A 26,287-nucleotide genomic window follows, 5' to 3' on the forward strand; every position below is an offset into this window, starting at 1 on the left:
CGTCTTTCTGCTCCTGGCCCTTGTTAAAAGAAGAGAAGCAGAAGGGAAAAAAGGGGAAATGGAATTTTGACAGTAAAACTATTTTTATGGTTTTACTGACTTAAGGTTTCCAACAGAGGAAATGTCACACACAGACAAGTAGGAGAGAAGAAAGAAAGTTTGACATTCTGACTTAAGTTGACTATCAGGCCATATTTTTCTCTCTCTCTGCTTCCATATAAAAACAAGAATGGTATGGTATGGTGGCAGGATCTAATAGCTCTGTCAGCATCATCCTCATGTGGTTCATAAAGTAAAAGACCAGCTTTTTGCTTAACCAACAGCCACCTACTGTAGTGAATGTTTCAAACATGGTGTGGTGTGGCAAAACTATCCAGTGTGTGCCATCCAGTCATTTCCAAAACACACACAAGCTTTTCAAAACATATTTGTCAAGGTGGACAGATTATGGCAGCTGGTACAAGCAAAATTATTATAAAATATGAAAGCCATTATTATAATTACTTCAACATTATTCCACACTGCAGCAGTCATAAGGATTACATCATCAGCGTAGCAGCTTTGGAAATATTTATTGATGCACTTCAGACAGCAGCTGTCTTTGAAAATAGAACATTTTGAAATGACTAAGTCTCAGTCATCACTGTAAGACAAGTGGTTTGACCAGACTACTCAATCTCCACTCTGACCTTTTTGTTCAGGGTTTGTCAGGAAGTTGTTGAGACAGCTGGGCCACACTGAGGTCCCCCTTCATTGTTTGAGAATTCAGAAAGAAACAAAAAACAAAACAAACACAGCCAACACAAAACATCCAAAACTCTATATGTACACTATCTTGATATGGGCAGGAAGAAGGTCTTGAGATAACAGGATAAGCCCTGGATGCTTGCCATGATCATATTGGCTGGAAATCACTATTTGAAAAAGAAGCCAGAATTAAACTGTAGCAAGACACCACAGTTCAGTTAGCCAACTCAAGTGGATTATAGAGAATGTGATATTTGGCGTCTGGGCTCTGACCTCATCACTCCTTGCAAGGATTCATCATCAAGTTTAGCACAGCTTAGCACACACAGAGCCTTACAATGACTATAATATGGATTCTGGTGTGTGGGCCAGTGGCATCAGTTGCTGCTCATTTTAAATAAGCCACCTTACCAGAAAGGGTGTGCTCATGTGTTGCACTGACTCAAGTACATTTCTTTATTATGTGTGACCCCTTTTCAATCATTTGTAATTATACTATAAATAAACTGCATTTTGTTGCCTTCATGTAAGACTTGCATACTGTGCACTTGATTATGATTCAACTGTGTGAAAAAGAGTGCAGTAATGTATATTTTATCTCAGGCACTCCATTCCTGGCTTAAGCTGTCACCTGAGAACAGGGCATTGGAAATTACATATGCTGTAATGTAAGTTACTGTGAGTCCCCATAAATATTGTCTTTATGAAAGTGGTGCTAGAGTTACAGCTGTTTTGTGTTGTTATTCATAGCCCCCTTTAAAAACGGCTCAGGTTTCCTGTCTTCACAGTCTGCTTTTTGATTCAGTCTGTGTTTCATCTTGTTTTTACTCTGACCAAGGACTCATCCACCAATATCTACTCAACCCTACAACTACACAGAGACCAAGCTGTGGGACAGAAAGCTTCATTACTTTATCAAAACTGTCACATACTGTATAACCACATGGTCACCAAATGTTGTTTTATGTTTGTATGATGGTAACTTTGAAAGAACTTCTTGAGGATAAAAATTTTTAAAAACATAGAATAGTTCCTCCAGATTGAACGTGAGCGCTTTGATTCTTACAGTAATGTCTCAGAACTTATTTTATTACTCCAAGGTCATTAAATACAATATCGATTACTGTTTAATTTATTATTCATTTGGAGGGAGAAACCTTTTGACTATGTCACTGGAGGAACAAATTAGTCATTTCTTGTAAAATAAAAAAAAAGACTCTCTCCGAATACATATAGGCCTATTTACAGGCAGGGGGTTTTTTATAGGTCATGCTAAAGTCAGTACATTTCAAGGTCCCTCTGTGAGCATGCTCTGTAACACAGCTATAGTCCCTTAAGGCCTGCGATCTGTCACCTCCATGTTCCCAGGCCTACAATGCCCAAAGCCCACCTCATTGTTTAGAAGTGTGAAATAATGCAATATCCACCCTGCCTGTCAGTGAGCCTTGGGACAGTGTGTTCAGACCTGAAAATGACCTTGCCACAGCGAGCTGGAAAAAAGAAAAGTTGCTGAAAATGTAACAATTTGTTTTGTTCCACTAGGTTGCTCTTATAAATGCGTACAGCGCGTCGGCATTTCCTCACTATTTTAAAGCTCAAGCCAGTACAACCCACACAAGTCTGCAAAGTCATGTATGGCAGGGGTGGTGCCGTGTGACACTGTTCACTGTGAAGTAGTAGTGAACATCAAAAATGTTTGAAGAAGAAAAAACATCATGCATCTTCACGCAATACGGCTCAGAATTGTATTTCCTCTTACATTACATTCATTTGACAGACTCTTTCTGAAACTCGTGGTAATAAAGGTCTTGGTTTATAGTCGCAGTTCTCACTATTTTTTGTTGTTTTTCAGAAAACATTAATCCATGACCGAAGTAATTTGATTCACCTGCCCTTTAATTGAAAAGAAGTACAGTAGGTCTGCCTTCAGGGAATGGGGAATTACATATATATATATATATATATATATATATATATATATATACTTGCCTGTTCTTTGTTCACTTCTTTCCAAATTAAGCTCAACATTGTTGCCATAGTTACATTGTCTCAGACAGACACTCTCAAAGACAAAAGACATATGTCATTGCCATAGTTAGCAGGCTGTGCCCTAAAATTCTGCCTATGGGAGGGATAGCTGGGTTTTGTAAGACAATGACCAGTCTCATAGTCCAAACTCCACTTGAGCCCCTGTCTGTCCCCTGATCACAGAGTCCAACAGAGAAATACAGAGATATGATCAAAAACAGGGAGAGAGACAGAAATTACCTGTGCAAAAACACTGTTTAGTAACACATTGCTGTCATGGGAATAGAGTTGGGTGAGCCGGCATAGCTATTTCCTCTCACTGTCGCCCCACCCCAAAAGCAGCAGAAGTAACTCCTGGCTGTACTCCCCTACAAACCTCTGTGTCAGAGGCGTGACTCAGAGAGAGAAAAAGAAACTCCTCCCCAGAAAATCTAGTCATCTCAGCATGTCACCTCAGTAGTGAGAGCAGATGAAGATTCAAAGGGGAGAAAGAGACAGAAACAGGGAGAGTGAGAGAAAGGACAGGTCATTGTATGAGATGAGAGACTACTGATTCCAGCATTTTTATATATATTGTATTTGCTGGTATCAGCATATACTGTAGCTATTTTTTTCCCCACCCATTAACTTGACTGGTGGATACAGATTTTTTTTCCTTTACGTTTCTTAAGTTAAAGAAACAACTGGGGCAACGTTGGAAAAAGAGGAGAAGCGAGTTCCCAGGTTTATGTTTTGGTAGTTTTAACTTTCCTTATACAGATCTGGACAGTGTTTCCCTCTTCACCATGGCGGTCAGGTGGAACCTCCTGATACTGGGTGAGTCACATCTGTCATCCATTTGCAGAGTAGTTGGGATGGAAAATCATCTGTTGAGAAAGTTTGAAAATGTTCTGTGCTCCAAGGAGGGAAACTAACTAGATGCAGTAGGTATTCATATCTGTGTCTGTTTTCTGGGTAATTTGAAGTCCACTCTGACATTTTAGACAGATGTTGTACAACACTTTTAGTATAAACATACTATATACTGTAATTAAACTTATACATTTTGTCTTTGTTGTGATTTACAGATTTAAAATACAAGTACATTATTAAAACAAGAATAAAAAGGTAACTGTAACAGACAAAATGAAAACAATTTAACTTTAATTTTAACTCTAAGTTTTATTACTTTGTTTAACAACTTTCCACTAAGATAAAATCTGCCAGCAATCTTATCTTGAGTCTCACCTGCAAAATTATAATAGTGAGAAACTCAAACTGTCACAGTTCTTAATGAGAGCGTCTCTGCAGCAGTCAGAGCCTGAAGCCTAAGGGTGGGAAAGAGCCCAAATAAATTAGGAGTAAAGGAAGGAGAATGATGCTGAACACAGCAGCTTTTCTTCTAACAGCCTGCTATCTGGGCCCCACTGCACAGAGGACCTCTGTTCTTCTGCTTTTAAAGTGATATTCATACACTATGAGCTCATCGCACAGCACCCACATTACTTGTCGCCTGATAGTGAACACAGTTGCATCTGCCCTCAGAGGAAGAAACTCTGTGTGTTGCCATGAGATTCTATCTTGTACCAATGAAACCACTGAAATATTTCATAATGTCATAATCGCAATCTTAGAAAGCCATATGAAGAACTTGATCTACATCTTAATATCAGCTATCCAGGGAGTGAAAAAAAGTTATCTGACATCGCTCTCGGAAGTTACTTCTACATTATGTAAATTAGTTCTTCAAAGACATGCTGTACTTACTTACCCTTAATATCTACTGTATCTAACAATTTTTATTGGGAACTATTTTCCTCCAAAGATAAAACAAATAGTGAAATTGTTGACATGGAGGTTTTTTTCAAGTAAAAAAATTTATTCACCTCCAATTTATTAGTGTTCCAGCAAATATCTTAAAATGTCAACAAATAATGTAAAAATGCATGGCTGGATACCACTATTGATTACTGAATACTATTACTGATTACTGAAGAGGGAATATGCCTCTTTGTGATTTCAATGAATTGACCCTTTAGTTAACAATGAATTAGATGCTTCTATTAAGGATTATACTGAATTCATTGAAGTGACATTGGAAAAAAAGTGTAACTGGACTCTTTCTTCCTGTTTCCATATACTGTACTTTACACCCACCTGGTGTCATTTAGGCGACCTCAGAGGGCTGACTATGCACTCTTACAGCCTCAGGATGTAATGCTATTTTGTGCTTGTGCCATGCCAGCTGATGTTTCCTCACACATAGGAAGCAGAGTTCTCCAGACACCCATGTGTTGTTCATTTTGAATTATGGTGCAGATGCTGTTGGAACAATTTGAGGAAATGAGAGTAGAGAATGAGGGACTCTACTTTTTCTGCAGAGGCCCTTTTAAAATTCAGAACTTTTCTGGTTTTGTTTATGGGGTCAAACAGATCCTTTAATGTTGCTGTTGCGACACTGAAATACGGATTAATACAAAGGAGTTAGTAGATAAAGCATGGGTGCCGGTGTAGCAGATGTTGCATTAATGTTCAGATGGTTGGGAACTGTAGAGTGACAGTCGCCTGCTTGCTTTCCAGCTCTGCACCTCTCCTTCATTGTGGTCATGTCGAAACCATCCTGCCCTAAAGGATTTAACATTGTGGTGCAAGAATGCATTGGTAAGAAAAGCAAACTTATCTATCTAATATATAGCCCTCCGTGTTGTGGCATGTGTGCGTTTTTAGGCCGTTTATCATGAATTGCTCATCTTTGCATTTAGAAATTAGAAACTGAAAATATATAATATGGTTTGCTAAATTGTTTATGTGAAATTAAATAACTTACAGGCCATACTCATACGTTTAGATCTATCTCAAACACATTTTTATTGAAGCACTTCTTTACATGATTTCCATCTTTTTCCTGTGTCTTTAATTAAGATGATGATGAATGTGCTATTGATGAGGACGACCCTGATTATATTGGGCCATGTGGAGAGAATGCCGTCTGTTTCAACACAAATGGCAGCTTCTACTGCCAATGTGCTGATGGCTTCCGATCATCAACAAAGACTGTGAATTTTTCAGCTGAAACATCTGCAACGTGTAAAGGTAAGTTATGTTGCCTATTGTAAGTGATGGCACAGACTCTGAAACCAATTTTATTGAAGTTTTACTGCTGCACTCATCTAATCTAAATATCTGAATATAAAACTCATGTCTTTATCTTTTGCATTAAGATATCAATGAGTGTTTGGACAACAAAGACAAAGACATCTGTGGACCTAATGCCAAATGTTTTAACACGATTCCACATTATTCCTGCATTTGTGATGATGGATTCATTTCCACTACTGGAGTGGAACGTTTTCGCCACGGTGACAACGTTACATGTAGAGGTAAGATGCTTATCATTATCGGTCTCACCATAAGAAAATACTGTGGTAGGTTATCTACAGGGTATGTATGTGTAATTGTTCTCCCCATGTACTGCAGTGACATGATGTTAGTGTGATTTCTTTATGTGTTTACGGTTAGAAAAAACCTTTGCTGAGTGATGGTTTCCTTTCTCAGCTATTTTTTAATGTCTACTTCCTGCTCAAATAGACGTTGACGAATGTCAAGAAGAAAAAGTTTGTGGTCAGAATGCAACATGCATCAACACACCAGGCAGTTATCACTGTGTCTGTAACGCTGGCTTTGGACTGAAATCTGGCAAATCTTACTTCTCTGGGAATCCGGAGCAATGTGAAGGTGAGAGCTATGACATGATGCTGCAAAATACTTTCTCACATTGTTTTCTAACATACCTAAAATAGTTTACTTTATTCAGACATAACTTCTGGTCTGCTTCATGTTTTTTATATATTATCTGCTCAAGCACCATTGTGGCTATTAACCTTCTGGTGGACCAGGATATATATTGTTCCATTAGCACAGACTGAAACACACAGAGTAACCATTTTCCTCTCCCTGGTTTGTTTCCATTTTAGACATATGTATGATTGATAAGACAATCTGCGGAAATGGAACCTGCCATCGTGGAGCCAGCGGCCATTACTGTGCATGTCACCTAGGTTTCACTAACTATGGCAACAAAGGGTCTCACTGCACTGGTAAGAACACAGCAGCCCTCAACTTTTTCCAACATCCATTACTGGACCGGTGTTTGTTCAGTAAATATATAAAGAGAACATTTTCATGAGTGTAGGTATCCTCATAATATCAGCACTGTGGCCATCAGCAAGCACATTTACTTAAACAAAACTTCCTGTTTCCTCAGAGTTAAACTGTGATGTTTTCAAAGATGTGACCAATCTGAAAGAGGTAAAGCCACACCAGAAACAGTCTCATCACAGGTCAACATATGTTTAAAATGTGCCTCATACTTGTGTTTCATTCTCCCCAAATCACTCTCCTAGAAATTTCACATTGCACATGATCTTATGATGCAGTTGAGAAAAAGCTGTCTGGAGCTTACAGAAAGTGAGGATCCAACAGAGCTGGATGGAGAGGACACACTAAAGGTATTTCTGCAAATAAATAAATTGAAATGCAACTTAATTATGCAAAAAAAACCTTCAGTTTCTCACAGCCAGCACAGAAACAGGAAGTTCAGCCCCCTTCAAACTCTGTCACATGGTGTTCAGATATCTGTGCACAACTTTGTAGACTGTTTATGTTGACCTGAGGTGGTATGCAGCCTGAAAGTCTGCCTCTGCCTGACTCTGTCTCCTGTTTCTCCCTGTACATGCTTATGTTTCTCCCTCTACCCCTCCTCTCCTGTGGCTGTAGAGACTGTTGTCTGTGATCGACAAGCTCTTGTCCAGTGGAGCCTTCAAGGATAACAGGAAGGTCTCCACCTTTCTGGACTTGGTGGAAAACGCTCTGAGGCTCATAGGACCTTTCATTAAGCCCCCTGGGACAACAAGATCCTCCACTCACACAGGTTAAATATACATTGACACATAGTGAAGCAGCTAAATTTGTCTTTGCTTTTGTTGTTCACAAAGATATATGCATTTCAGCAGAGCTGTTTGTTCATTTACAAAGACAATTTGTTCCTTCAAGAGGTTTACAATTTTTCAGATGTATCATTTGTTTTTAATCGTTTGCTTGTAGATTTCTCTTTTGCTGTAGTCATCTATTGTATCAAGAAACAAGCGATGCATGTTGATAAAAAGCTGATCTTTGTATCTGGGTCCAGAGCTGGAGCTACTGGCACATAAGGGGGCTGACTTACCCCTGGGAGCTGTGAATCTATCATCTAAGCAAGCTCATCTGGACATCCAGTTGAAGACAGCTGCTGGAGATCCCTCCTATTATCCTGGTAATGATCATGCCTATAATTAACACATTTGTAAACCACTTTCATTAAGACAGATGACTATGTTGAATGTAATAAATGTCCACTTAATCCAGTGTTATCCTGCTATGACTGTGAAAGGCTTTACAATAGTGTCCTTGCTGAGCTATGCAAACCTGGAAGACTCTGCCGATGGCTTCTTTAGTGGGATGAAACCACGAGTGGGCCAAAGCTTTAAGATCAACTCTAAAGTCGTGACTGTCAGCGTCAGTAACAGAAACACAAGCCACCTCAAAGAGCCAGTCAAATTAACTTTCAACCACCTGATACAGGTAGCGTATAGTTTGCTATTAAGGATAATAATCCCTGCAATCTCTGTAGAAACATATTACTTCTACAATGCTCTCTTTTGGTTCACAGTCAAATGAATCTAGCCACACCTGTGTGTTCTGGGATTCCTCGGAGGAAGGAGGGACTTGGTCTGCTCATGGCTGCAGTGTGGTGGAGTCCAACCCTGAATACACAGTGTGTTCCTGCAACCACCTGAGCAGCTTTGCTGTGCTTATGGCGCTCTATGAGATGGAGGTTAAAGCTCTCAGTGATATACATGATGATACATAGTAAATCATGACGCTCAGAGTTTGTAGTTGAAACATCAGTCCATCTGTAACCTGTCCCTCTCTCCTAACAGGACAACTTTGAGCTGCAGCTGATCACATGGGTGGGTCTGTCCCTTTCACTAATTTGCCTGTTGATCTGCATCCTGACGTTCTCGTTGATCCGCTCCATCCAAAGCCCAAGAACCAGCATCCACCTGCACCTCTGCATCAGCCTCTTCATTGCCATCCTTATCTTCCTTGCAGGGATCTCTCGTACAGAGAACCGGGTAAATACAAACATGTTGCGTAGTCAAAATGCCTGCACTGTCCATATGAGTGCAGAAACATTTCTGACACCTTTGAATACAGAAGAGGAATAGATACTAAGTAACAGCACAGCTACTGAATGATTAATGTGGGTGCTGAAGATTTATAAACAACAAATCAGCAAGTGTTTCCCCATTCCCCATTTCTCAGCATCCTTTGTCCTTTTTTCACTGCTGTCATCCTGATCCTCATCTCTCTCCCTAACACATTAGGTTGGCTGTGCAGTGGTAGCAGGGCTGCTGCATTTCTTCTACCTGGCAGCATTTTGCTGGATGTGTCTAGAGGGAATACAACTCTTCAGGATGGTAGTCCTGGTCTTTAACACCAACGTCAAAACCCTCTACATGATGGCAGGTGGCTATGGAGTCCCAGCTGTAATTGTCGCTGTCTCAGCTATATTTAATGCCAAAGGATATGGCACTGAGAGATAGTAAGTTTCCTCTACAGATGCTGATATTATTTTATCTTTAATGTATACCCAAATCCCAGGTTATGTTGACTTATAGTCTGCTCAATAAACTTTCAATATGCATTGCAGTTGTTGGTTAAACGTGGAATTCATTTGGAGTTTCTTTGGCCCAGCCTGTGTCATCATCGTTGTGAGTAAGAAAATGATCTCAGAAATCCCTTCGCTTGACTTCACTGCTTTTTTAAAACATTGTCTTCTCTGTTGCCTTTCAGATAAACATTTTCTTTTTTCTCATCACGGTGTGGAAGTTGGCACAGAAGTTCTCAAGTTTAAACCCTGACCTGGACAATCTGCAGAAAATAAAGTGAGTCAGCACTAACCCACAAGCTGCCTGCAACAATCAGGCACGCGTATCCTATATGTGTGTATGGACAAGGTGTGTATGTGTGTAGATATGCTTTGTGGAACTACACATTTTCTATATTACTGCTTCTCCCACTAAAGAGTAAGAAATAAAAAAAAAGGATTGCTCAAAAAAAGTAAGCTTTTTTCCCGTGTGTATCTTTGTTGCCTCCTGCAGGGCATTTACCATTACTGCAGTGGCCCAGCTGTGTGTGTTAGGCACCATGTGGATCTGTGGTTGTTTCCAGTTTGAGGAGGGCACAATAGCCATGTCTTACCTGTTCACCATCTTTGGCAGCCTTCAGGGCGTTATGCTCTTTGTTATGCACTGTCTGTTTTCTAAACAGGTCAGTAACGGTCCTCTCAAAAATAAAGAATAAGTTCTGGTGTTTTTTGGTGTCAAAACTCAACTTGCATTCTGATTTTAGGTGAGGGAAGAGTATGCAAACATCCTGTCCAGATTCTGTGCACCGAGGAAGAAGAGCTACTCAGAGTTCAGTTCCTCGCACTCCAGCAAAGCTCATGTAAGTAGTTATTTATATTTCACTGCAGTGTCTCCGATTGACGTGGAATGACAGTGAAGTTAAACTGTTTTATCCAATAACTTTGCAGTCCACATTCACTAATTTCACCAGAATCTTTTCACCAGCAATGTGCTGAATTAAATGTGATACAGTATGATATCTATTTGTAATTTATTAGACTACCATATCTATTTTCAACACATATTATCTAAAGGAGGTTAGGAAATTATTTTATGTACTCCTTGTTAAATAGGAGATGCCTCACTAGCTCCCCAAGCAACAGTAAATGATGCATGTGGACAGCATAATTTAACATTTGATCTGTAATGATTGCTTAAGAGATTTAATGGGGTTTAAGTCATTGGAAGTTTCATTTTGGAAACCTTCCAAAAGCAAACACATAATTCTTTACCAGGATTTTAAGATGGTGAAGTTTTATATTATATAGGAGGCTTTGTATGTTGGTGACAGAGCAGAGCCTGTCCTGATTATGAAAGAGTACTGAGAATATGCGTCGTGACTGATTGACTTGTCTCTCCCCTCTGGGGTCCTCAGGCCTCCAAGAGCACCCAGGACACAGGAGAGTCTCACATCTGAGGGGCTAAACAGTGGCTGGAGAGCAAAGTCTAATTTATTTCTTGAGGACTGCTGTTTCAGACACACAGCCAACCACTGCCCTGCCATTTGTAGCCAATGCACCAATTTGCTTTACTGCAAAATATTGTAAATTGGATCTGTCTTTAGTTTTTGAGTTGGTAGATATATAGAACTGGCCTAGAAATAGAGCTGTTGATTGTTATAATTTAATATAAATTAAGGATTTCCTTCAAAATGAGAAATAACTTTTGACAGTGAGAGTTACTATAATACAGACTATTCTGTATTCTGTATATTTAAACAAAGCTGTTAAGGTGACCCATGATTAGGGTGCTTTACTTTCATACCAACACGTATGTTATTGGAGTATTTATCAAATGGTAAATAATGTTACTCGTTTTGGAAAAATAAATCTCCAAATGTTTAGATTTTTTCATATGTGGAAAAAAATTATATTATGAAGACCTGTTTTATCAGGTACATCTAAAATGGCTTGTTGTGTCATTCAGGTACTTTATTAAACCATTAAAGACAATCTGAAAGATATTTCTGGGGCAAATACTTTTTTTCTGTATAACTTGTTCACCATATTTAAATTGATATGATCTAAATATGACCAATTATTAGGACAATTATGAGACAGAAACGGATTTTAAATGTCTGTTTGTGTATATATTGCTGGGCAATTCAGTATGTATTACAGGAAGTGACTGCATTTCTGCTCCATTCAGCATGCTGTAACATGTTAAATGTATTATATCTAATAATTGAAAAATGTTTTTTATTTACGCAGTTCAACTTGAATGTCAAATATACCTTTTGTTGTTATTGTCTTTTAGAATATTAGTACTGTTGTAAGCACTGGTTTTAGCACATTTTTGGACTTTTTGATAGATGTTTGGTTAAAATATTTATCTTTTATTCTGTATTTCCAATTTACATCTTCTGTCTTTCACAGTGTGAATTATTATGTTTTGATTGTATTTTAAGTGAATTCAGTCTTTTCATGCCTCCCCTGGAAGCTTTCAATTGAATAAATATTCTGATATACTTCCTGCTTAAGGGCTCTGTGTGAAGGTCTTCCCACCACTTGCCTTTTCATCCAATCATTTCATTCAAAATATAGAATAAATTAGTGTTGAAAGGACATAGACATCTTTTAAGTTCTTTATGTCAGAAGCCCAGATTTAGCAGAAATAGCAACAACAAGACAGCAAGAGTGTTAAGTTAGCACTTTTGTAAGTTTTGAAAGTCATTGCCAAACCCATGCATGCTCTCCACCTTCATGTCTACTGCTGGAACACTTATCTGGCTGGTTGACTTAAAACATGGGAACAGTTAGAGGAAATAGAAGATCCTCTCGTCTTTGTGCCTCTTCCATCCTGTTTATGTGAGATACAGACATAATGGTCTCAAAAACAACTCTGAAGTCTTAAAATTGGTGCTTGAATTTTAACAAGCAAACAATCCTTTTGTAGTCGTAGTTCTGAAAATACATTTTACTGTATAAAATATCAGAGCAGATTAATTGAGTATTCCCTCTTTAAACATTCACAAACCTTGGTAGAGTCACTCCTATGTATCTTTTAGTTTAAACTCACCTCCTGAAAATTATGTTTTAAACATCAGAATCAGAATCAGAATCAGAAATACTTTAGTGATCCCCGGGGGGAAATTGTACAACACGTGTTTTTTATGTCTAAAATATTCTAAAATCTAATATCTGTCAGTGTGAAGTTCAGAGTATCTTATTCTTCCAAACAGGATACCAGTATAGTATACCAGAAACCCTTGAGGCATCTAATCATCATCATCATGCTTTTCCTCTGATGTCTGCCTCTGTGCTTATGTTTATGTGGTGGGTGATAATCATCATGGTACCAGTTGAATAACAGACTCAGATCTCTTTTGTTTTGACAGAAGTATCAATGAGAATTTGAGAAAGCAAATGAGAAAACTTTTTTCACTGTTCAGCTATCCAGCTAACACTCGATCAATACTACAAAATGAAAGCGATGGCTGAGATCCCCTCTGGTTCAAAGGATCAGCAGGGGAGATGAATAGATGGAAGCAATACATCCAGTGGGGGAAGGAGGATGGAAAATGCAGGTCCAGCATGCAGAGATAAAATAGCTGCCAAGCCTCTGGAGAGAGGGATGACCGGACCAGGGAGAAAGAGAAATTGTCAGAGAGGCAGGGGAAAAGAAAGGGAGGAGGTCACGAGCAAATGCTTGTGAACCATAGTGATGTCTGAAAGTGGAAAATCAGGCAGCTCGGCAGACAAGAGAGATACATTCGTACTCTCTCATTTATTCGGAGCCATCCCAAACAACAGTGTTCATCCGGAGTGATCTGAAGGTAAGTTTCATTTATTATTCATAACCTTTTAATGGTAAGTCCTTTCATAGATAACATACTTACAACATCCGTCACTCTAAGCAAATTAGCGAAAGTGAAGCTGAAATACATGCTAAATATAAGTAATAAGATTAGCGCATGACTAAAGAGTTGGATCTCTAAGAAAGCTGTGATTCCTCATTGATTTCATCTATTTGACCCTCTTTCATTATACAGACATCCTGATTAAGGTAGGTAAGACATGGATAATGCAGGGGAGCACCACCCCTTTATTATGCCTGAGTTGTTAAGAAATGTTTTATTTTGCTTAAAGAACACAGTATTCAGTAATAGAAGAATTAAACAAGATATTTGGAGTAACAGCCTTGATGCTTGAGAAAAGATCCAGAATCCAGTACATGTCTCAATAATTTCCATGGTAAATTATATCTTGGTTGATAAGACATATATCTTTTGTAGCTGATAACATCCTCCCAATCCTGAATATAACCCCTGGATTCCTTTTAATAATGTTGTTCCTCTGTCATTTTCTCCCACTCTCCAAAGAAATTGCTTCTCTCTGTGTAGGTATATTTACTGTTGATGAAGTAAGAGTGAGGTAACAGAAAGAAATGCAAAAACAAAATAATTTGTAAAGAAAGAAAAAACAGCAACTGCTTGATCAGCTGTAAGTTACTGGTGTCGACACAAGAAGAAGCAGTGGAGTTTATTAATTTTCTCTGAAGCTCCAAGTGTTTGTTTTTCAACAAAAAAAAACATAGCACACCTCAAATGTCCAGGTCAAGGAGTACAAAGTACACATTTCACTTGTTAATTTGGCTTACATTACATACATACATTACGTACATTACATTAATAGTCAAGCGCTTATGCATTTCTGCACAGAGCGTTTTGATCTGACTGTCTTTTTTAAGCTTTGGAGGTCTGTAACCTCAAGAGTTTCTGTGGATGCTGCTAACAAAGCAGGCAGCTATCGAGATTCAAAGGATTCTATTCGCCAGAAGATGGAAAAGAACCAGATCAAATTTAGCTGCAGTTTTGACTTTCTTCTTTTCTTCTTATATAAACCCATGTCTGCTCCTGGAACCTTTTGCTCTTCTAAGATTTACGTCCACGTACCAAAGAGATTAAAGTCATTCTGGAAAGTGGGGATCCATTAACCTGTTACAAATATCAAGCCTAGTGTTTGATGCATTATGTATCACAATAGGATGAAAATTGCTTATGCAAATTGGCAAATCCTGCTGGTTAAGGTTTAATGACATCAATATCAAGTTGCAAAACAAAGACAACGCTGTTGTTGCCAAAATCAGCTGTTAAAAATGATAAATGGTGATTACCTCAGAAAATAGGAGAGTGATTCTAAGTTGTTATGTATCCCGTATTTTAAAACCTCAAGCTCTCTCTTTACAACACAAACACACAAACTGAGGCACACTCAAGGCATAATGACAGTTCAGCCAAAACCAAATACTAGTCGCTGAAAGGGAGTAATGAGTTAGGGAAACTGTCAAGCGAGGAGTTGTGGAGCAGGTATGGTGAGCTTCCACAGAGGGTAAAAGACAAATGAGCAAAGTATGTTTATGGCAGGTGAGAGGTCTGAAGAGAGGAAAGAATTGTGTTGAAAAAAAGAACAGTTTGTGAGACAAGCATATACAATGTCTGGTCCGAGAGCCTGTTGTGCTAACCGACCAATAAAATCAGCAGAAACTACACAAATGTCCTACATTTCCACGTTACACTGGTAAAGTAAAAGTTAGTTAATTGTTTGATAATCCTTTCCTCAGGGCATCCACTTGGCTATGACCCAATCACAGTATGTTCTGGATTCAAACCTGGCCAGGGACCTTTGTCATATGTCTCACTACAAATATTTCCTCTCTCAAATATTTTTCTCTCCTTAAAATATCCCCCAAATAAGAAGACTGCAATAAACCCATTGATGGACACTGATCTGTCATGTGCATTTTCCATGAACAGCCATGTTTTTGAAAGTTTACATTTGTGAGAATACATCTATTCATGAGTGCTTGCATGATAGGTACAGAGACTAAAAACACTCTGACAGGGTTTAATCGCTTCTCTTCATTATTCCTTGGGCAGTTATAGCTCTTCTAATTAAAGTCTGAATTAGGTCAGACCACTTGTTGTAATCAGACTTGAGTGGCCCAGTGAAGAATATATCATAGCATTCATGAGTACACGATTTTGCATTTAAGACTTCTCTGTGGTCCTGCTGTCTATGAATTATTTGAGACACATTTTAGACAGCAGAACAGGAAGACATAAAAGCATTTGTTAAAAAGTATCACTCAGTGGGTTTGTTTGAACTAATGGAAGTATTTTGCCTGTAATTCTCTGTAGATGACACTGAAGATGAGGACACCGTCTATACTCATGACTTCATTCTCTACCTCCTCAACACCATCCATCCTCCACCAGAACCTGAAGATCAACTCCTCTGAACAGCCAGGTCCCTGGCTGAACAGCACCTGGCCCCCTGCCAAATCTTCAGGTTTAGGGATGTCCTGCTTCACAATGACATTTGGCGCCATCTCCAACCTCACGGCTCTGGGCATACTGGCTAAGTCCAGTGTCCGATTCCGCCGCCAATCCAAAGCACCATTTCTGCTACTAACAGTGGCTTTGCTTTTGGCTGACCTGGGAGGTCATGTGATCCCAGGAGCCTTTGCTTTGTATTTGCACATGGATCAGAGGCATAAAACACAGCCCACCAAGGAATTCTGTCAGATCTTTGGGGCTAGTATGGTCTTTTTTGGCTTATGCCCCTTGCTGTTGGGTTGTGCCATGGCAGTGGAGCGCTGTGTGGCCATCACCCAGCCCTTTTTCCACACTACTATGATCACATTGGCTCATGTGCGGCGAGTTGTGTTATTTCTGTCCTCTCTTGCACTTGTGCTGGCAATTCTACCTTTACTTGCTGTGGGGACTTACACTACCCAGTCTCCCGGGACATGGTGTTTCTTGTCTATCCATGGTCCACAGTCTACAGCGGACCGAAATCTGGCTCTGGCCTTCTCGTGTCTGGGCCTCACTGCACTCACTCTTTCCCTACTCTGCAACATCCTGAGTGGTCTGGCATTGCTGCAGGCCAGAATGAAGTCCCATGATGTTAATACAAATTCATCAGATCGCTGTACTCGTCATCCATCGTCCGCTTCATCTTCCTCCTTGTTTTGTTCATTGGATGTGGAAATGATGGTGCAACTGGCAGTAATCACTGTGGTTTCCTGTGTATGCTGGAGCCCCTTTCTTGTGAGTACTACTTTTTTTAGAGTGCAGTATTTGTTCCTATATTCACCTTTAGTGGTCAGGTATTTTCAATAATATTGTAGATGATAAAGTAATAGACTCATCTCATGAGTGATTGTGTCTCTCCTACAATATAGATCCACATTCTTGTGATGCAGTTAAACCAAAGCCACGGAGCCTCAACACATGAGAAAGATGGGTTCATTCTTCTGGCCTTACGTATGGCCTCCTGGAATCAGATCTTGGACCCTTGGGTTTACATCTTACTGAGGAGGGCAGTGCTTTCCAGAGTTTGCTGTGCTTTCTATACACAGAGGGCCACAGTGACAGCAAATAGCTCCTGTGCAGACACACGCAGGCAGGTCTTCAGTCTGCAATGACCATGTTGCTCTTGGACTTTTTCTTTTATGGGCTGAAATAAATTATTTCTTTCATGTGTGTTGTGAGAAATGAATGCAAGCTCTGCTGTGTTATTTTCAACAGGGCCTCGTGAGGTCCATATTCAGCAGGCCAAGAGTCTTCAAGGCAGCACTGTGAATAAGGGATGGAAACAGACTTCCACAGCATTTCACAACATTTAGTTAGTAGTCTGTGCCGGTGCTACTATCAATAGCAGCCACCTGCAAATCTAGTGGCTGGGTAATTGGGCGGGGTTAGTATTGTCCAATAAAATTTGAGAAAAGCTTGACAAGCGCCGAGTTTAACAAATGGCTGAGCTGCTGAGGAAGGCTCACACCCGGTGTGGGCGGTGCTTCTTTGGCAATGACCCTATTCAATATGGAGTACAGAAAATAGCCTGATTCATCCACATTTCACTTTTCTCATTCCCATTTCGGTCGCTTTTGAATGTCGGCCACAAATTATGACCACTCCACGTAGTTGCCAACCTACAGGACTCGCTCACGTACGTTTGACGTATTTCCAAATATCGTTTGAATGTTTACTAGCCTACTTAACAACAACCGCGCTGACGAGCATTGAACTGTAACACTGTGTGTAGTTTGTAACACTGACAAACTACTGGTTTCCTTAAAAACGCGATATTGTACATTTTCTCGACGCTCTCAACATCCGGAGGAAGATTTGAATAATCGAAAGTGTCCGCGAAAGTAACTAAGTTATAAGTTGTGCCGACCAGCGGGGTTATCGGGTGAAAGGTGACATCGCTTCAGTCCATTGACTCGTAGGTAAGTTGTTTGCAGTACTTGTATGTAGATTTTGCGTCTGGAGTGATGTCTGTTCGTATGCTGATTGACATATGTCACGTAAGTGTTTGTTTTACCTATTTCCCAAAAAAAGTTTATTTTATGTAGGCTGCTTGTGGTTACCAGTCTGTACTACAGTAGTTCAACTTCCTGAGTGAAACCCATGTAAGGCTTCAAATTATGCTGATTCTGTCCTAAAAGCCTGTCTTTCTCCCTTTCCTCCTTCCTTGACAAGAATGCACAATGCGGCGAGTGTGTCAGCCTCTCTGGGGTCCATTGGACTATTGCGTCTCTGCGGGGTGTCCTGGTCCTGGAGTTTGGTAGCAGGCCTTGGGGTGTATCTGGGCACAAGAAGCTGGAAATACTTCTACATCGCAGCACGCACCGCCAAGAGAGACCTCAAGTAAGTTAAATATGTCCAAACATAGTTCTGATCATGCTTGTGGTTCTACATCATTACTTACCTCATTTCTCCTTGTCTTCCTCCTCTGACCCTCACCAGTGGCCTGTATGTGCTGTTGAGAGTGAAGCTGGCTTTATGGCGCTTCATGCGCAATGGAAGTAACATTCCTTCCATATTCGCACAGACAGTAAAACTCCACCCAAATAAACCAGCACTGATCTATGAGGCCACAGGGGAAACATGGACCTTCACACAGCTGGACGAGCTGTCTAATGCAGTGGCCCACTGGGCTAGAGGTCAGGGATGGGTCTCAGGGGATGTGGTGGCCCTCTTCATGGAAAGCAGGCCGTTACAGGTGGCGCTTTGGCTGGGCCTTGCAAAGGTTGGGGTGGAAGCTGCACTCATCAACTTCAACCTCCGCCACGATTCCCTCCTGCACTGTGTCGGGGTGTCAGGGTCACGGGCTATTGTGTTCGGAGCTGAGCTTGCTAATGGTAAGAAAGTGTTAAAAATGGTAGGAAAAGCTGATCAAGAAACTAGCATTTAGGTTTGAATTGTGATTACGTTGTCATTGCAAGCAGAGGTCCTGAAAAACCTCAGCAGCAAATTTCATGTTTAACTAACATTGAGTGTGTAACATCATGTGAGGGGGTCAATATTTCACCCTGTGGCGTCACACTTTAATAGTAATTTTGTGTGCAGAATATAATGACTGCCTCCAACATGTCAGGTGGTTAGACCATGCTGTCGCTGATCACATTGCCAGTAAAACTCCTTCTACGCTATTTCTTCTTGAAGTTAGTTAACATTTGATGCTCTTTGTTTTCTGTTACAATACAAACACTTCACTCCTTTGTCTCTGTGGTTTCTGTAATATCATACGTGTGTGACTTTACTATGTTTACTGAATATTTGATCATTTAATCATTATTTGATTATTATTTGATTTGTTCTGCTTTTGTCTTTTTGTGGTTACACCAGTCTGTGATGTTTTCATTTGTCAGTTTTATATTATTGTAATTAGACATGACTGGTGTCATCTCTTTCCATCTTGCTCTTGTTCTTCTTACTGAATCTCAGCCATGTTGGAGGTCAGTTCCTCCTTCAGCCAGTCCATGGTACGGCTCTGTACTGGAGATCTCAGTGCAGAACTTCTGGCTTGTCTGGGTGCTCAACCTCTGGACCCAATTTTAGCCAGTGCATCTAGACATCCCCCTTCACCTTGTGTTCCCCCCAAAGGCATGAACGGTGAGTACCTTATCTATCACTGAAGTCAACTGACTATATTTAAGACTTAATCTGTATGTTCATTAGTAATTTCCTTTTAAATACCCTTTCCTTACATTGCGTTTGGCTGATGACCTTTTTTTACTGAATTCGTAAAATGAATGTCCTGCTGTAATTAATGTTTCTCACCCTGCTGTCTAGTTTTAAACTGAAATTGCTTCCCAGTAATTATGTAACGTAGGCGTGATGAGGTGAATACTTGGCTGTGAGGAACTTTGAGAGTTATGAGTCATTTTGAATCTGAGACAGAAATTGACGTTTTTCTCTGGACAGCTGTCTGGAGTAGGTATGAATGACTTGAGATGTGTACTATGTGAATAACAAATCATATCCCCACGCACGTGAGTCTGTCTTGGATGAATGAACATATATGTCAGCATTAAAGGTGTGAGTCCAAGATATAACTTACAAAACATGAGGCGGAATGAAAACAGTGACTGGTATTTTCTGTTTTGTAATTCTTGGTATTGGTATGGTACTCAAGCAGTCACTGAAATGGACATGTGAAAACACCTACAACTGTATGGATCTTAACTGGGTGTAATTTTAATGCTCTATTGTACTCTCTTCTGCAGACCGTCTATTTTATATTTACACCTCCGGCACCACAGGACTGCCCAAGGCTGCCATTGTGGTACACAGTCGGTATGTTACTCACAAAAAAGCATCACTCTCCAGAGTTGTTAAAATTGCTGCACAGCTAATGATAGATGTCTGAGAATCTCTCCTGTGTTCCCACGACAGTTACTACAGAATCGCTGCTTTTGGGTATTTTGCCTTTCGCATGCGCCGTGATGACATCATCTATGACTGTCTGCCTCTCTATCACTCGGCAGGTATGCAATGGTAGCCTCCGGCTCTTAATAAATACAGTTTTCTGCTTTAGGTTTGCATAACCAAAGTGTTAGCTTTCTCCTCTTGCCAGGTAATATCATGGGAGTTGGTCAGTGTCTGATCCATGGCCTCACTGTGGTAGTGAAGAAGAAATTCTCTGCCAGCCGCTTCTGGGAAGATTGCATTAAGTACAACTGCACCGTAAGAGCTTATGCTTTGAAAATATTGAGAAGTGCCATATTTAATGAAATCAATAACTATAAAACATTAATTTTGTGCTGCCACAATAACAAGACTGCTCTCCCGTCAAAGGTGGTGCAGTACATCGGGGAAATCTGCCGCTACCTCCTCTCTCAGCCAGTACGGCCATCAGAAAAAGGCCACAAAGTCAGGCTAGCAGTGGGAAACGGGTTGCGCCCCAGTGTGTGGGAGGCCTTCACAGAACGTTTTGGGGTGGCGCAGATTGGCGAATTCTATGGAGCAACTGAGTGCAACTGCAGCATTGCCAACATGGATGGCAAGGTTAGTAATCACAGTGTTACTTGTGTCTTCACCAATAAAATGTGAATTGGATTAGATTTTAACTTATTTTTTCCTGCCAGGTTGGAGCCTGTGGATTCAACAGTCGCATTCTTCCCAACGTATACCCAATCCGTCTGGTGAGGGTGGACGAGGACAGCATGGAGCTGGTTCGCAACAGCCAGGGCCTCTGTGTGCCTTGCGGCCCTGGTAAATATTACTAATGCTACAAAAATGAATTCTGCCACATGTAGTATGTGATTGTTAATTATGTTGATCTTCTGAAAGCACTCCATTAGACTTGTCCGTGTTTTACAGGGGAGCCAGGGCTTCTGGTGGGTCGTATCAACCAGCAGGACCCATTACGGCGTTTTGATGGCTATGCTAACCAGGATGCTACAAGGAAGAAGATAGCTCACAATGTCTTTAAGAAAAATGATTCTGCATATATATCAGGTTACCAATCCTTTTTTTTCTCAAAATACATACATACTCATTTTAAAAATGTGCAATGAGTCTTTTAAGAGTTCAAGGTATTTATAGCTCCTAAAACTTGAAAGTTGAAACCCTGAGAAATAAAGGTAATGGATTTCCAAGCATCCTTTGTCAGTGCTCGGTAGGGGTATCTTTTGTGATTGTTTAGCCATACTTTGACTAGAGTTTTTGAGTTTTTGACCTAAGGTTGGCAATTATTTTGCTTTCCGTATGTCTACCCTAGGTGACGTGCTGGTGATGGATGACCTGGGCTACATGTATTTCCGTGACCGTGGTGGAGACACATTCCGCTGGAGGGGAGAAAATGTCTCCACCACCGAGGTGGAGGGCATACTCAGCAGTCTTCTGGGCCAGACTGATGTGGCTGTGTATGGTGTGGCAGTGACAGGTGATGGTTAACTTTGTATACTTACTGCTTTCAGCATCACATTAGGACATCACATTATTTCTCTTTGATGCATATTGCTTTTGACTGCACTCACTACTTGACAAGCATTTATCTCCGTGTGTCATGCCAGGTGTGGAAGGTAAGGCAGGAATGGCTGCCATTGCAGACAGTACAGGGACTTTTGACTGCAACGGTTTCCTGCAGGAAGTCCAGCGAGCTCTTCCTCCATATGCTCGCCCCGTGTTCCTGCGAATCTCCCCACATGTAGACACCACAGGTAAACTGTTATAATATCCCTCCTGAGTTTATAAAAATGTTAACATCACTGATGATTTCATGTCAGTAAATCATCTATTTTATGTATCTCCACATTCCTGCGTAGGTACATTTAAAATACAGAAAACCAGGCTGCAGAGGGAGGGATATGACCCACGTCTCACCGCTGACCAGATCTACTTTTTGAACACTAGAGCTGCACGTTATGAGGTTGTAGACGAGGAGCTATACAATGCTATAGCAGAGGGAAGAATGTCTCTATGACATGGAGGCCATAGCAGAGCAGTCATGGTGCCTCAGTTAAACAGATGCTGTAGAGGGAGGATAGCGTATTCATACGCTGGTTTCGAGATCAGTCAGTCTTGGTGCACCACCTGCCTGGATTTTAACCATTCAGGGAACAGAGTTGAGAGGACTACTTACATAGGCAGAGCATTGTTACAGATGATGTTTTAACACTGTAGGAGTAACATACCAGGACATAATGTGAGGGCATTTATTACCTTTAATAACTTCTTTTTAATTATTAAATGAACACCTCAGAAAGCCGTTGAGCATCACCGCACATAGAGTGGGTATCTCCCACAACCCATTAGAAATAAGATACATGTTACAGTAATGTGGTTTGGACAGCAAGGGGGAGTATCATGTCAAACTTTGTTACAGGGTATATACCCATTTATGGAACAAGCTGCCAGAATAAGTCTGTGTAGTTTTAAGCAATACTGTGTGAAGCTATGGAGTTACTGCTGTGTGTTTGTATGAGGCTGAAAGACCAGACTTCAGCATGCAGTACATGTGGCTACTAGATCAAACACTAACATAGAGTCTTTTTTTAATGCAATGGAAAACTAATCTCACTTGTCATTTGGAACCTCTGAACAACAGTGGCACGGGTTTGCAAATACACAAAGTTGTTACTGTATGTGCCTTATATGAAAATTCCGATCTGTTTTAAAAATAATATGTATGCTTTTCTTGGAAAGGAGCTCAAAAGATTGTGAAAATCACAATCATGATTTTGTGTTATGCAAGACTGAGTCACACATAGTGACTGTACATTTCATGTAACAAATCTTATCAGTATAGTAATATATAGGTGTTAAAGATTGTGAAGCTATTTACAATTTCAGATCTCCCAGATTACAGTTTTTTTGTTGTAACTCAAATTAAATATTTTAAAACATGTCTGTGTTTGTTTCATGTAATTCATAAGACATTTTAGAGGTGAATTTTTTTTTTTTTTGCTTTCTTGACCATGTAGTGCTGTCAACAGTCATCTCTTCCAAAAGAAAAAAAAATGATCACACCTTTGCAAGCTTGAACAGCCCTTCATTTCTTTCATTGGATTTTTATACTAACAATGTTTGGCAATATTTCTCCAATGTGAATTAGTGGTCTATTGACAAGGATGTCCTTAAGGGCAGGATTTTCAGTGGATGCTCTTTGCAGGCAGTGCAAAAGTAGGGGAAGGCTCTGGGTGTGACGACTTCAGTGAAGGTGTAGAGAGGTGTTCTCTCTCCGGGGTCGTAAAACGTCACCTTGCCTCGGTCCATGTCTAAAACTATTCTAATAGCTTCTGGCTTCTTAGTCATGTTCAGCGGCTCCCATGGTGCTGTGCAGGCCTTATGCTCTCCATTGCGAAACCTTATAGTCCAGAATCCCTCTGCTGGTGTCAGCACATGCTTGCCCTTCCTATTGATGGACTCGCTGGCCACTCCCACCACCCAGTAGGTGTTGTCTTTCACCTCCACATCCCAGCTGTGGCGTCCAGAGGAATAGCCCTCCGCAGCCAGCATCTCAGCACTGATGTCAAAGCGTTCTGGGTTGTCCGGCAGCTTGAAAATCTGGGTACAGTTCTGCACAACCGTGAGATCCTCAGAAAGGATGAAACAGCTAGCTGCTGTGTTGGGATCCAGAATCACAGGATCTTGAGAGAAAAGAAGAGGCAGAAGTTACTCGTGGCAGGAAAAGAGCTGATCAATAAAATGTGACAAGTTACTTTTTGAGGAACTCACTATATTTGACTATACTCTTCATCTTCTCCCATACTTTGTATTTTAGAGAGCCCAAGTGCTTGGCCACATCAATCAGAGCACCAGAAATCATCTGTGGGTCAAGGGAAGGTCGCCAGGTTCTGAAAAAAACTAACTTCAGTTAGTTGTTGAAAATTGTGTCTGTAGAGCTATATTATCCTGAAAATAAGCTTAACTGGATCCTAGATGTGCCAATAACACTTACCTCCTTACTGTTTCCTTGTAATTCTGAAAACAAAATTGAAGAGAATAACTTTCACCAAGTGCATGATTTGTCATTCGAATTGTCTGAAGCAACGGTCTTATCTACCTTAAGAAATGGGATATCTTGAGATTGCATGTCCTGTTCCACTAATCTGATGGTGTTGGCCAGAGACGTAATTTCATTGCTCATCTCCTCAATCCTCTGGTTAATCATCTGATTCTTCTGATCCTCATCAGCCTTCAAAGCAGAGAGTCTGATAGCCTCCTGCTCTTTCAGGAAATGGTGAAGGGCTTCAAATTCCTCTTTGATATGTGTTTCCGTATGTTCAGCTTGGCTCTGGAAAGAGACACAGTTGATGGGTAATCATTGCCTCTACACCTTTGCTCTCTAGTATGTTCAAGGTAACATGATGATGAAGGAACTGACAGTACCATGACATGTTCTGCCATTTCCTCACAGGCCATTTTTGCCTTCTTGTACAGCTGCAACTTCTCTTTCAAAGGCAGCAGTGCACTCTTCAGTTCCTCCTATAAAGTCAGTGACAGGGCATCAACACTTAAACACAGGGTCAGTCTGGCTGGTGGCCAAGCTGTCAGCACAACATGGGGCTTTCAGCTGCCACATACTCTTCTTTGACAGCATTCACTGTAAATGCTGCACAAAGGCAGCATCAAATTAAAGCGACAAATCTATGGGAAAGGATCAAATGCCCTGATAAAACAAGCAAAACTGACCTCATGCCACATAGAATCAAGACCGGGACACAACATGGCAACCAATAGATTAATTTCACATTAGTACTCAGGGTTTCCCGTTCTCGAGAGAAGGCAGAGGAGGGCAGAAGTAGAATTAATGTAGCGTCACAGAGACCTTGTGGGAGTCAAGTTTCAAGCCTCTCGGGACCCCGGCGGCAACGGCAAACCAAAAATATGAATCTATTATTAGATTGTTAATGAACTCTGCCAAACACCTTCACATATATCAGCATTTCAAGCTTGGAGAAGCACAAAGGTGATGAAATAAAAATCAAAACCAGTGAAAAACACAATAAACAATATGCTTTCAAAAAGCTGACAAGCTGTAAATTAAAATAATGTCCAGAAACACGGTACCACTTCTTTTCATGAAATAATGGATAGCCTTTGAGGTTTCTTTTGTAAATTAGCAAAAAGCTAATCAATTATGATCACTTTAACTTGCCTACCTTACAGTCATGAGCACCTTCCCCAATGGGGTAGAGTCTGTGCCCAGTGTGTGCAACTGCTTTCCCACACACACCACAGATTGGCTCCAAGTCTTCCAAGCAAAACAGCGTGAGCTTTTCTCCATGCTCCTTACAAGCCTCTGGGTCATTCTTGCTTCTGTCCAGCTTGAAGGATTCACAGGACTTCTCCAGCACAGTGCTCACCACCATTTGATCCATGGAGGAACGGCGCCAGCACAGAGGGCAGTAATGTGAATCCCCGTTGCCTTGTGTCTCCCAGCTGTCTTTTAGACAGGCTTTACAGAATCTGTGTCTGCAAGTGAGCACCACTGGCTGACTGAGAATATGTCCACAAATTGGACAGGAAAGGTCATCCTCAAGATGAGCACGTCTGGTGGCCATTCTTCTTCACAGGGCTTTGGTGACAAGGCAGGATCTGATGCCCCTCCCATGTCTCTCGAGGCTACCTCATCTTAACCTCAGAAATAAGTGTTAATACCTCAGCTCCCAAAGGCATATCCCGTGTTGCACTGTGTTGCGTTGAGCATGCACATTGCGCGTTCTCAAATAAACACCACACCTCAGAATAAAACAAATTGACTTTACATTTCAGAGATCTGTATCTGTGTAGATGTGTAGCAAATGGTAGCCTGAATAACACATGGCAGAAGAGAGTATGGCGATTATGGGACATTTGCACTCAATATGGTCTTTTCATTGCAGTCATGTTATTATCACCTCTATGTTAGTTATTTCAGAGGTCTGTTGAAACAACCTGTCACAGTGTAATGAAAGAGTTACGGAGAAACAATGTCCAAAATAAGACTCAGGGTGAGGATATAAATAGACAGAAGTAAGTTATGTGGGTAAAGAAATATCCTCCTGCTGACCATTGGAACAGTTTT

The 26,287-nt window shown here is 40.6% G+C and overlaps 4 protein-coding genes across 4 annotated transcripts; 3 read left to right on the plus strand and 1 right to left on the minus strand.

Annotated features, from left to right (window-relative positions):
- The first annotated feature begins 3,543 nt into the window (after positions 1–3,543).
- Positions 3,544–10,921, plus strand: LOC139300474 (adhesion G protein-coupled receptor E5). The gene is made up of 19 exons (XM_070923590.1): positions 3,544–3,591; positions 5,335–5,415; positions 5,677–5,847; positions 5,976–6,134; positions 6,343–6,489; positions 6,729–6,851; positions 7,019–7,062; positions 7,158–7,262; positions 7,531–7,684; positions 7,943–8,065; positions 8,183–8,373; positions 8,462–8,626; positions 8,733–8,927; positions 9,180–9,397; positions 9,506–9,566; positions 9,649–9,740; positions 9,957–10,125; positions 10,207–10,302; positions 10,858–10,921. Exons 1-19 carry the CDS (start codon positions 3,561–3,563, stop codon positions 10,897–10,899), a joined length of 2,367 nt encoding a protein of 788 aa, XP_070779691.1. The 5' UTR covers positions 3,544–3,560; the 3' UTR covers positions 10,900–10,921.
- A 2,280-nt stretch (positions 10,922–13,201) lies between these two features.
- On the plus strand, positions 13,202–16,936 carry ptger1c (prostaglandin E receptor 1c (subtype EP1)). The gene is made up of 3 exons (XM_070923818.1): positions 13,202–13,257; positions 15,622–16,533; positions 16,668–16,936. Exons 2-3 carry the CDS (start codon positions 15,622–15,624, stop codon positions 16,908–16,910), a joined length of 1,155 nt encoding a protein of 384 aa, XP_070779919.1. The 5' UTR covers positions 13,202–13,257; the 3' UTR covers positions 16,911–16,936.
- Positions 16,937–17,612: 676 nt separating this feature from the next.
- Positions 17,613–23,086, plus strand: slc27a1a (solute carrier family 27 member 1a). Its single transcript, XM_070922673.1, has 13 exons — positions 17,613–17,717; positions 17,971–18,138; positions 18,238–18,632; positions 19,219–19,386; positions 20,001–20,070; positions 20,170–20,261; positions 20,351–20,460; positions 20,572–20,781; positions 20,862–20,988; positions 21,097–21,234; positions 21,497–21,661; positions 21,792–21,938; positions 22,044–23,086. Exons 2-13 carry the CDS (start codon positions 17,972–17,974, stop codon positions 22,199–22,201), a joined length of 1,947 nt encoding a protein of 648 aa, XP_070778774.1. The 5' UTR covers positions 17,613–17,717; position 17,971; the 3' UTR covers positions 22,202–23,086.
- Positions 23,087–23,328: 242 nt separating this feature from the next.
- Positions 23,329–25,784, minus strand: trim35-13 (tripartite motif containing 35-13). Its single transcript, XM_070923146.1, has 6 exons — positions 25,383–25,784; positions 24,610–24,705; positions 24,284–24,514; positions 24,179–24,201; positions 23,956–24,074; positions 23,329–23,867 (listed from the first exon to the last, which is right to left on the minus strand). The coding sequence occupies exons 1-6, from the start codon at positions 25,782–25,784 to the stop codon at positions 23,329–23,331; spliced, it is 1,410 nt and encodes a 469-aa protein (XP_070779247.1).
- Between the last annotated feature and the right edge of the window lie 503 nt (positions 25,785–26,287).

The sequence above is a fragment of the Enoplosus armatus genome, chromosome 17 (assembly GCF_043641665.1).
Source record: "Enoplosus armatus isolate fEnoArm2 chromosome 17, fEnoArm2.hap1, whole genome shotgun sequence".
NCBI classification, from domain to species: Eukaryota; Metazoa; Chordata; class Actinopteri; order Centrarchiformes; family Enoplosidae; genus Enoplosus; species Enoplosus armatus.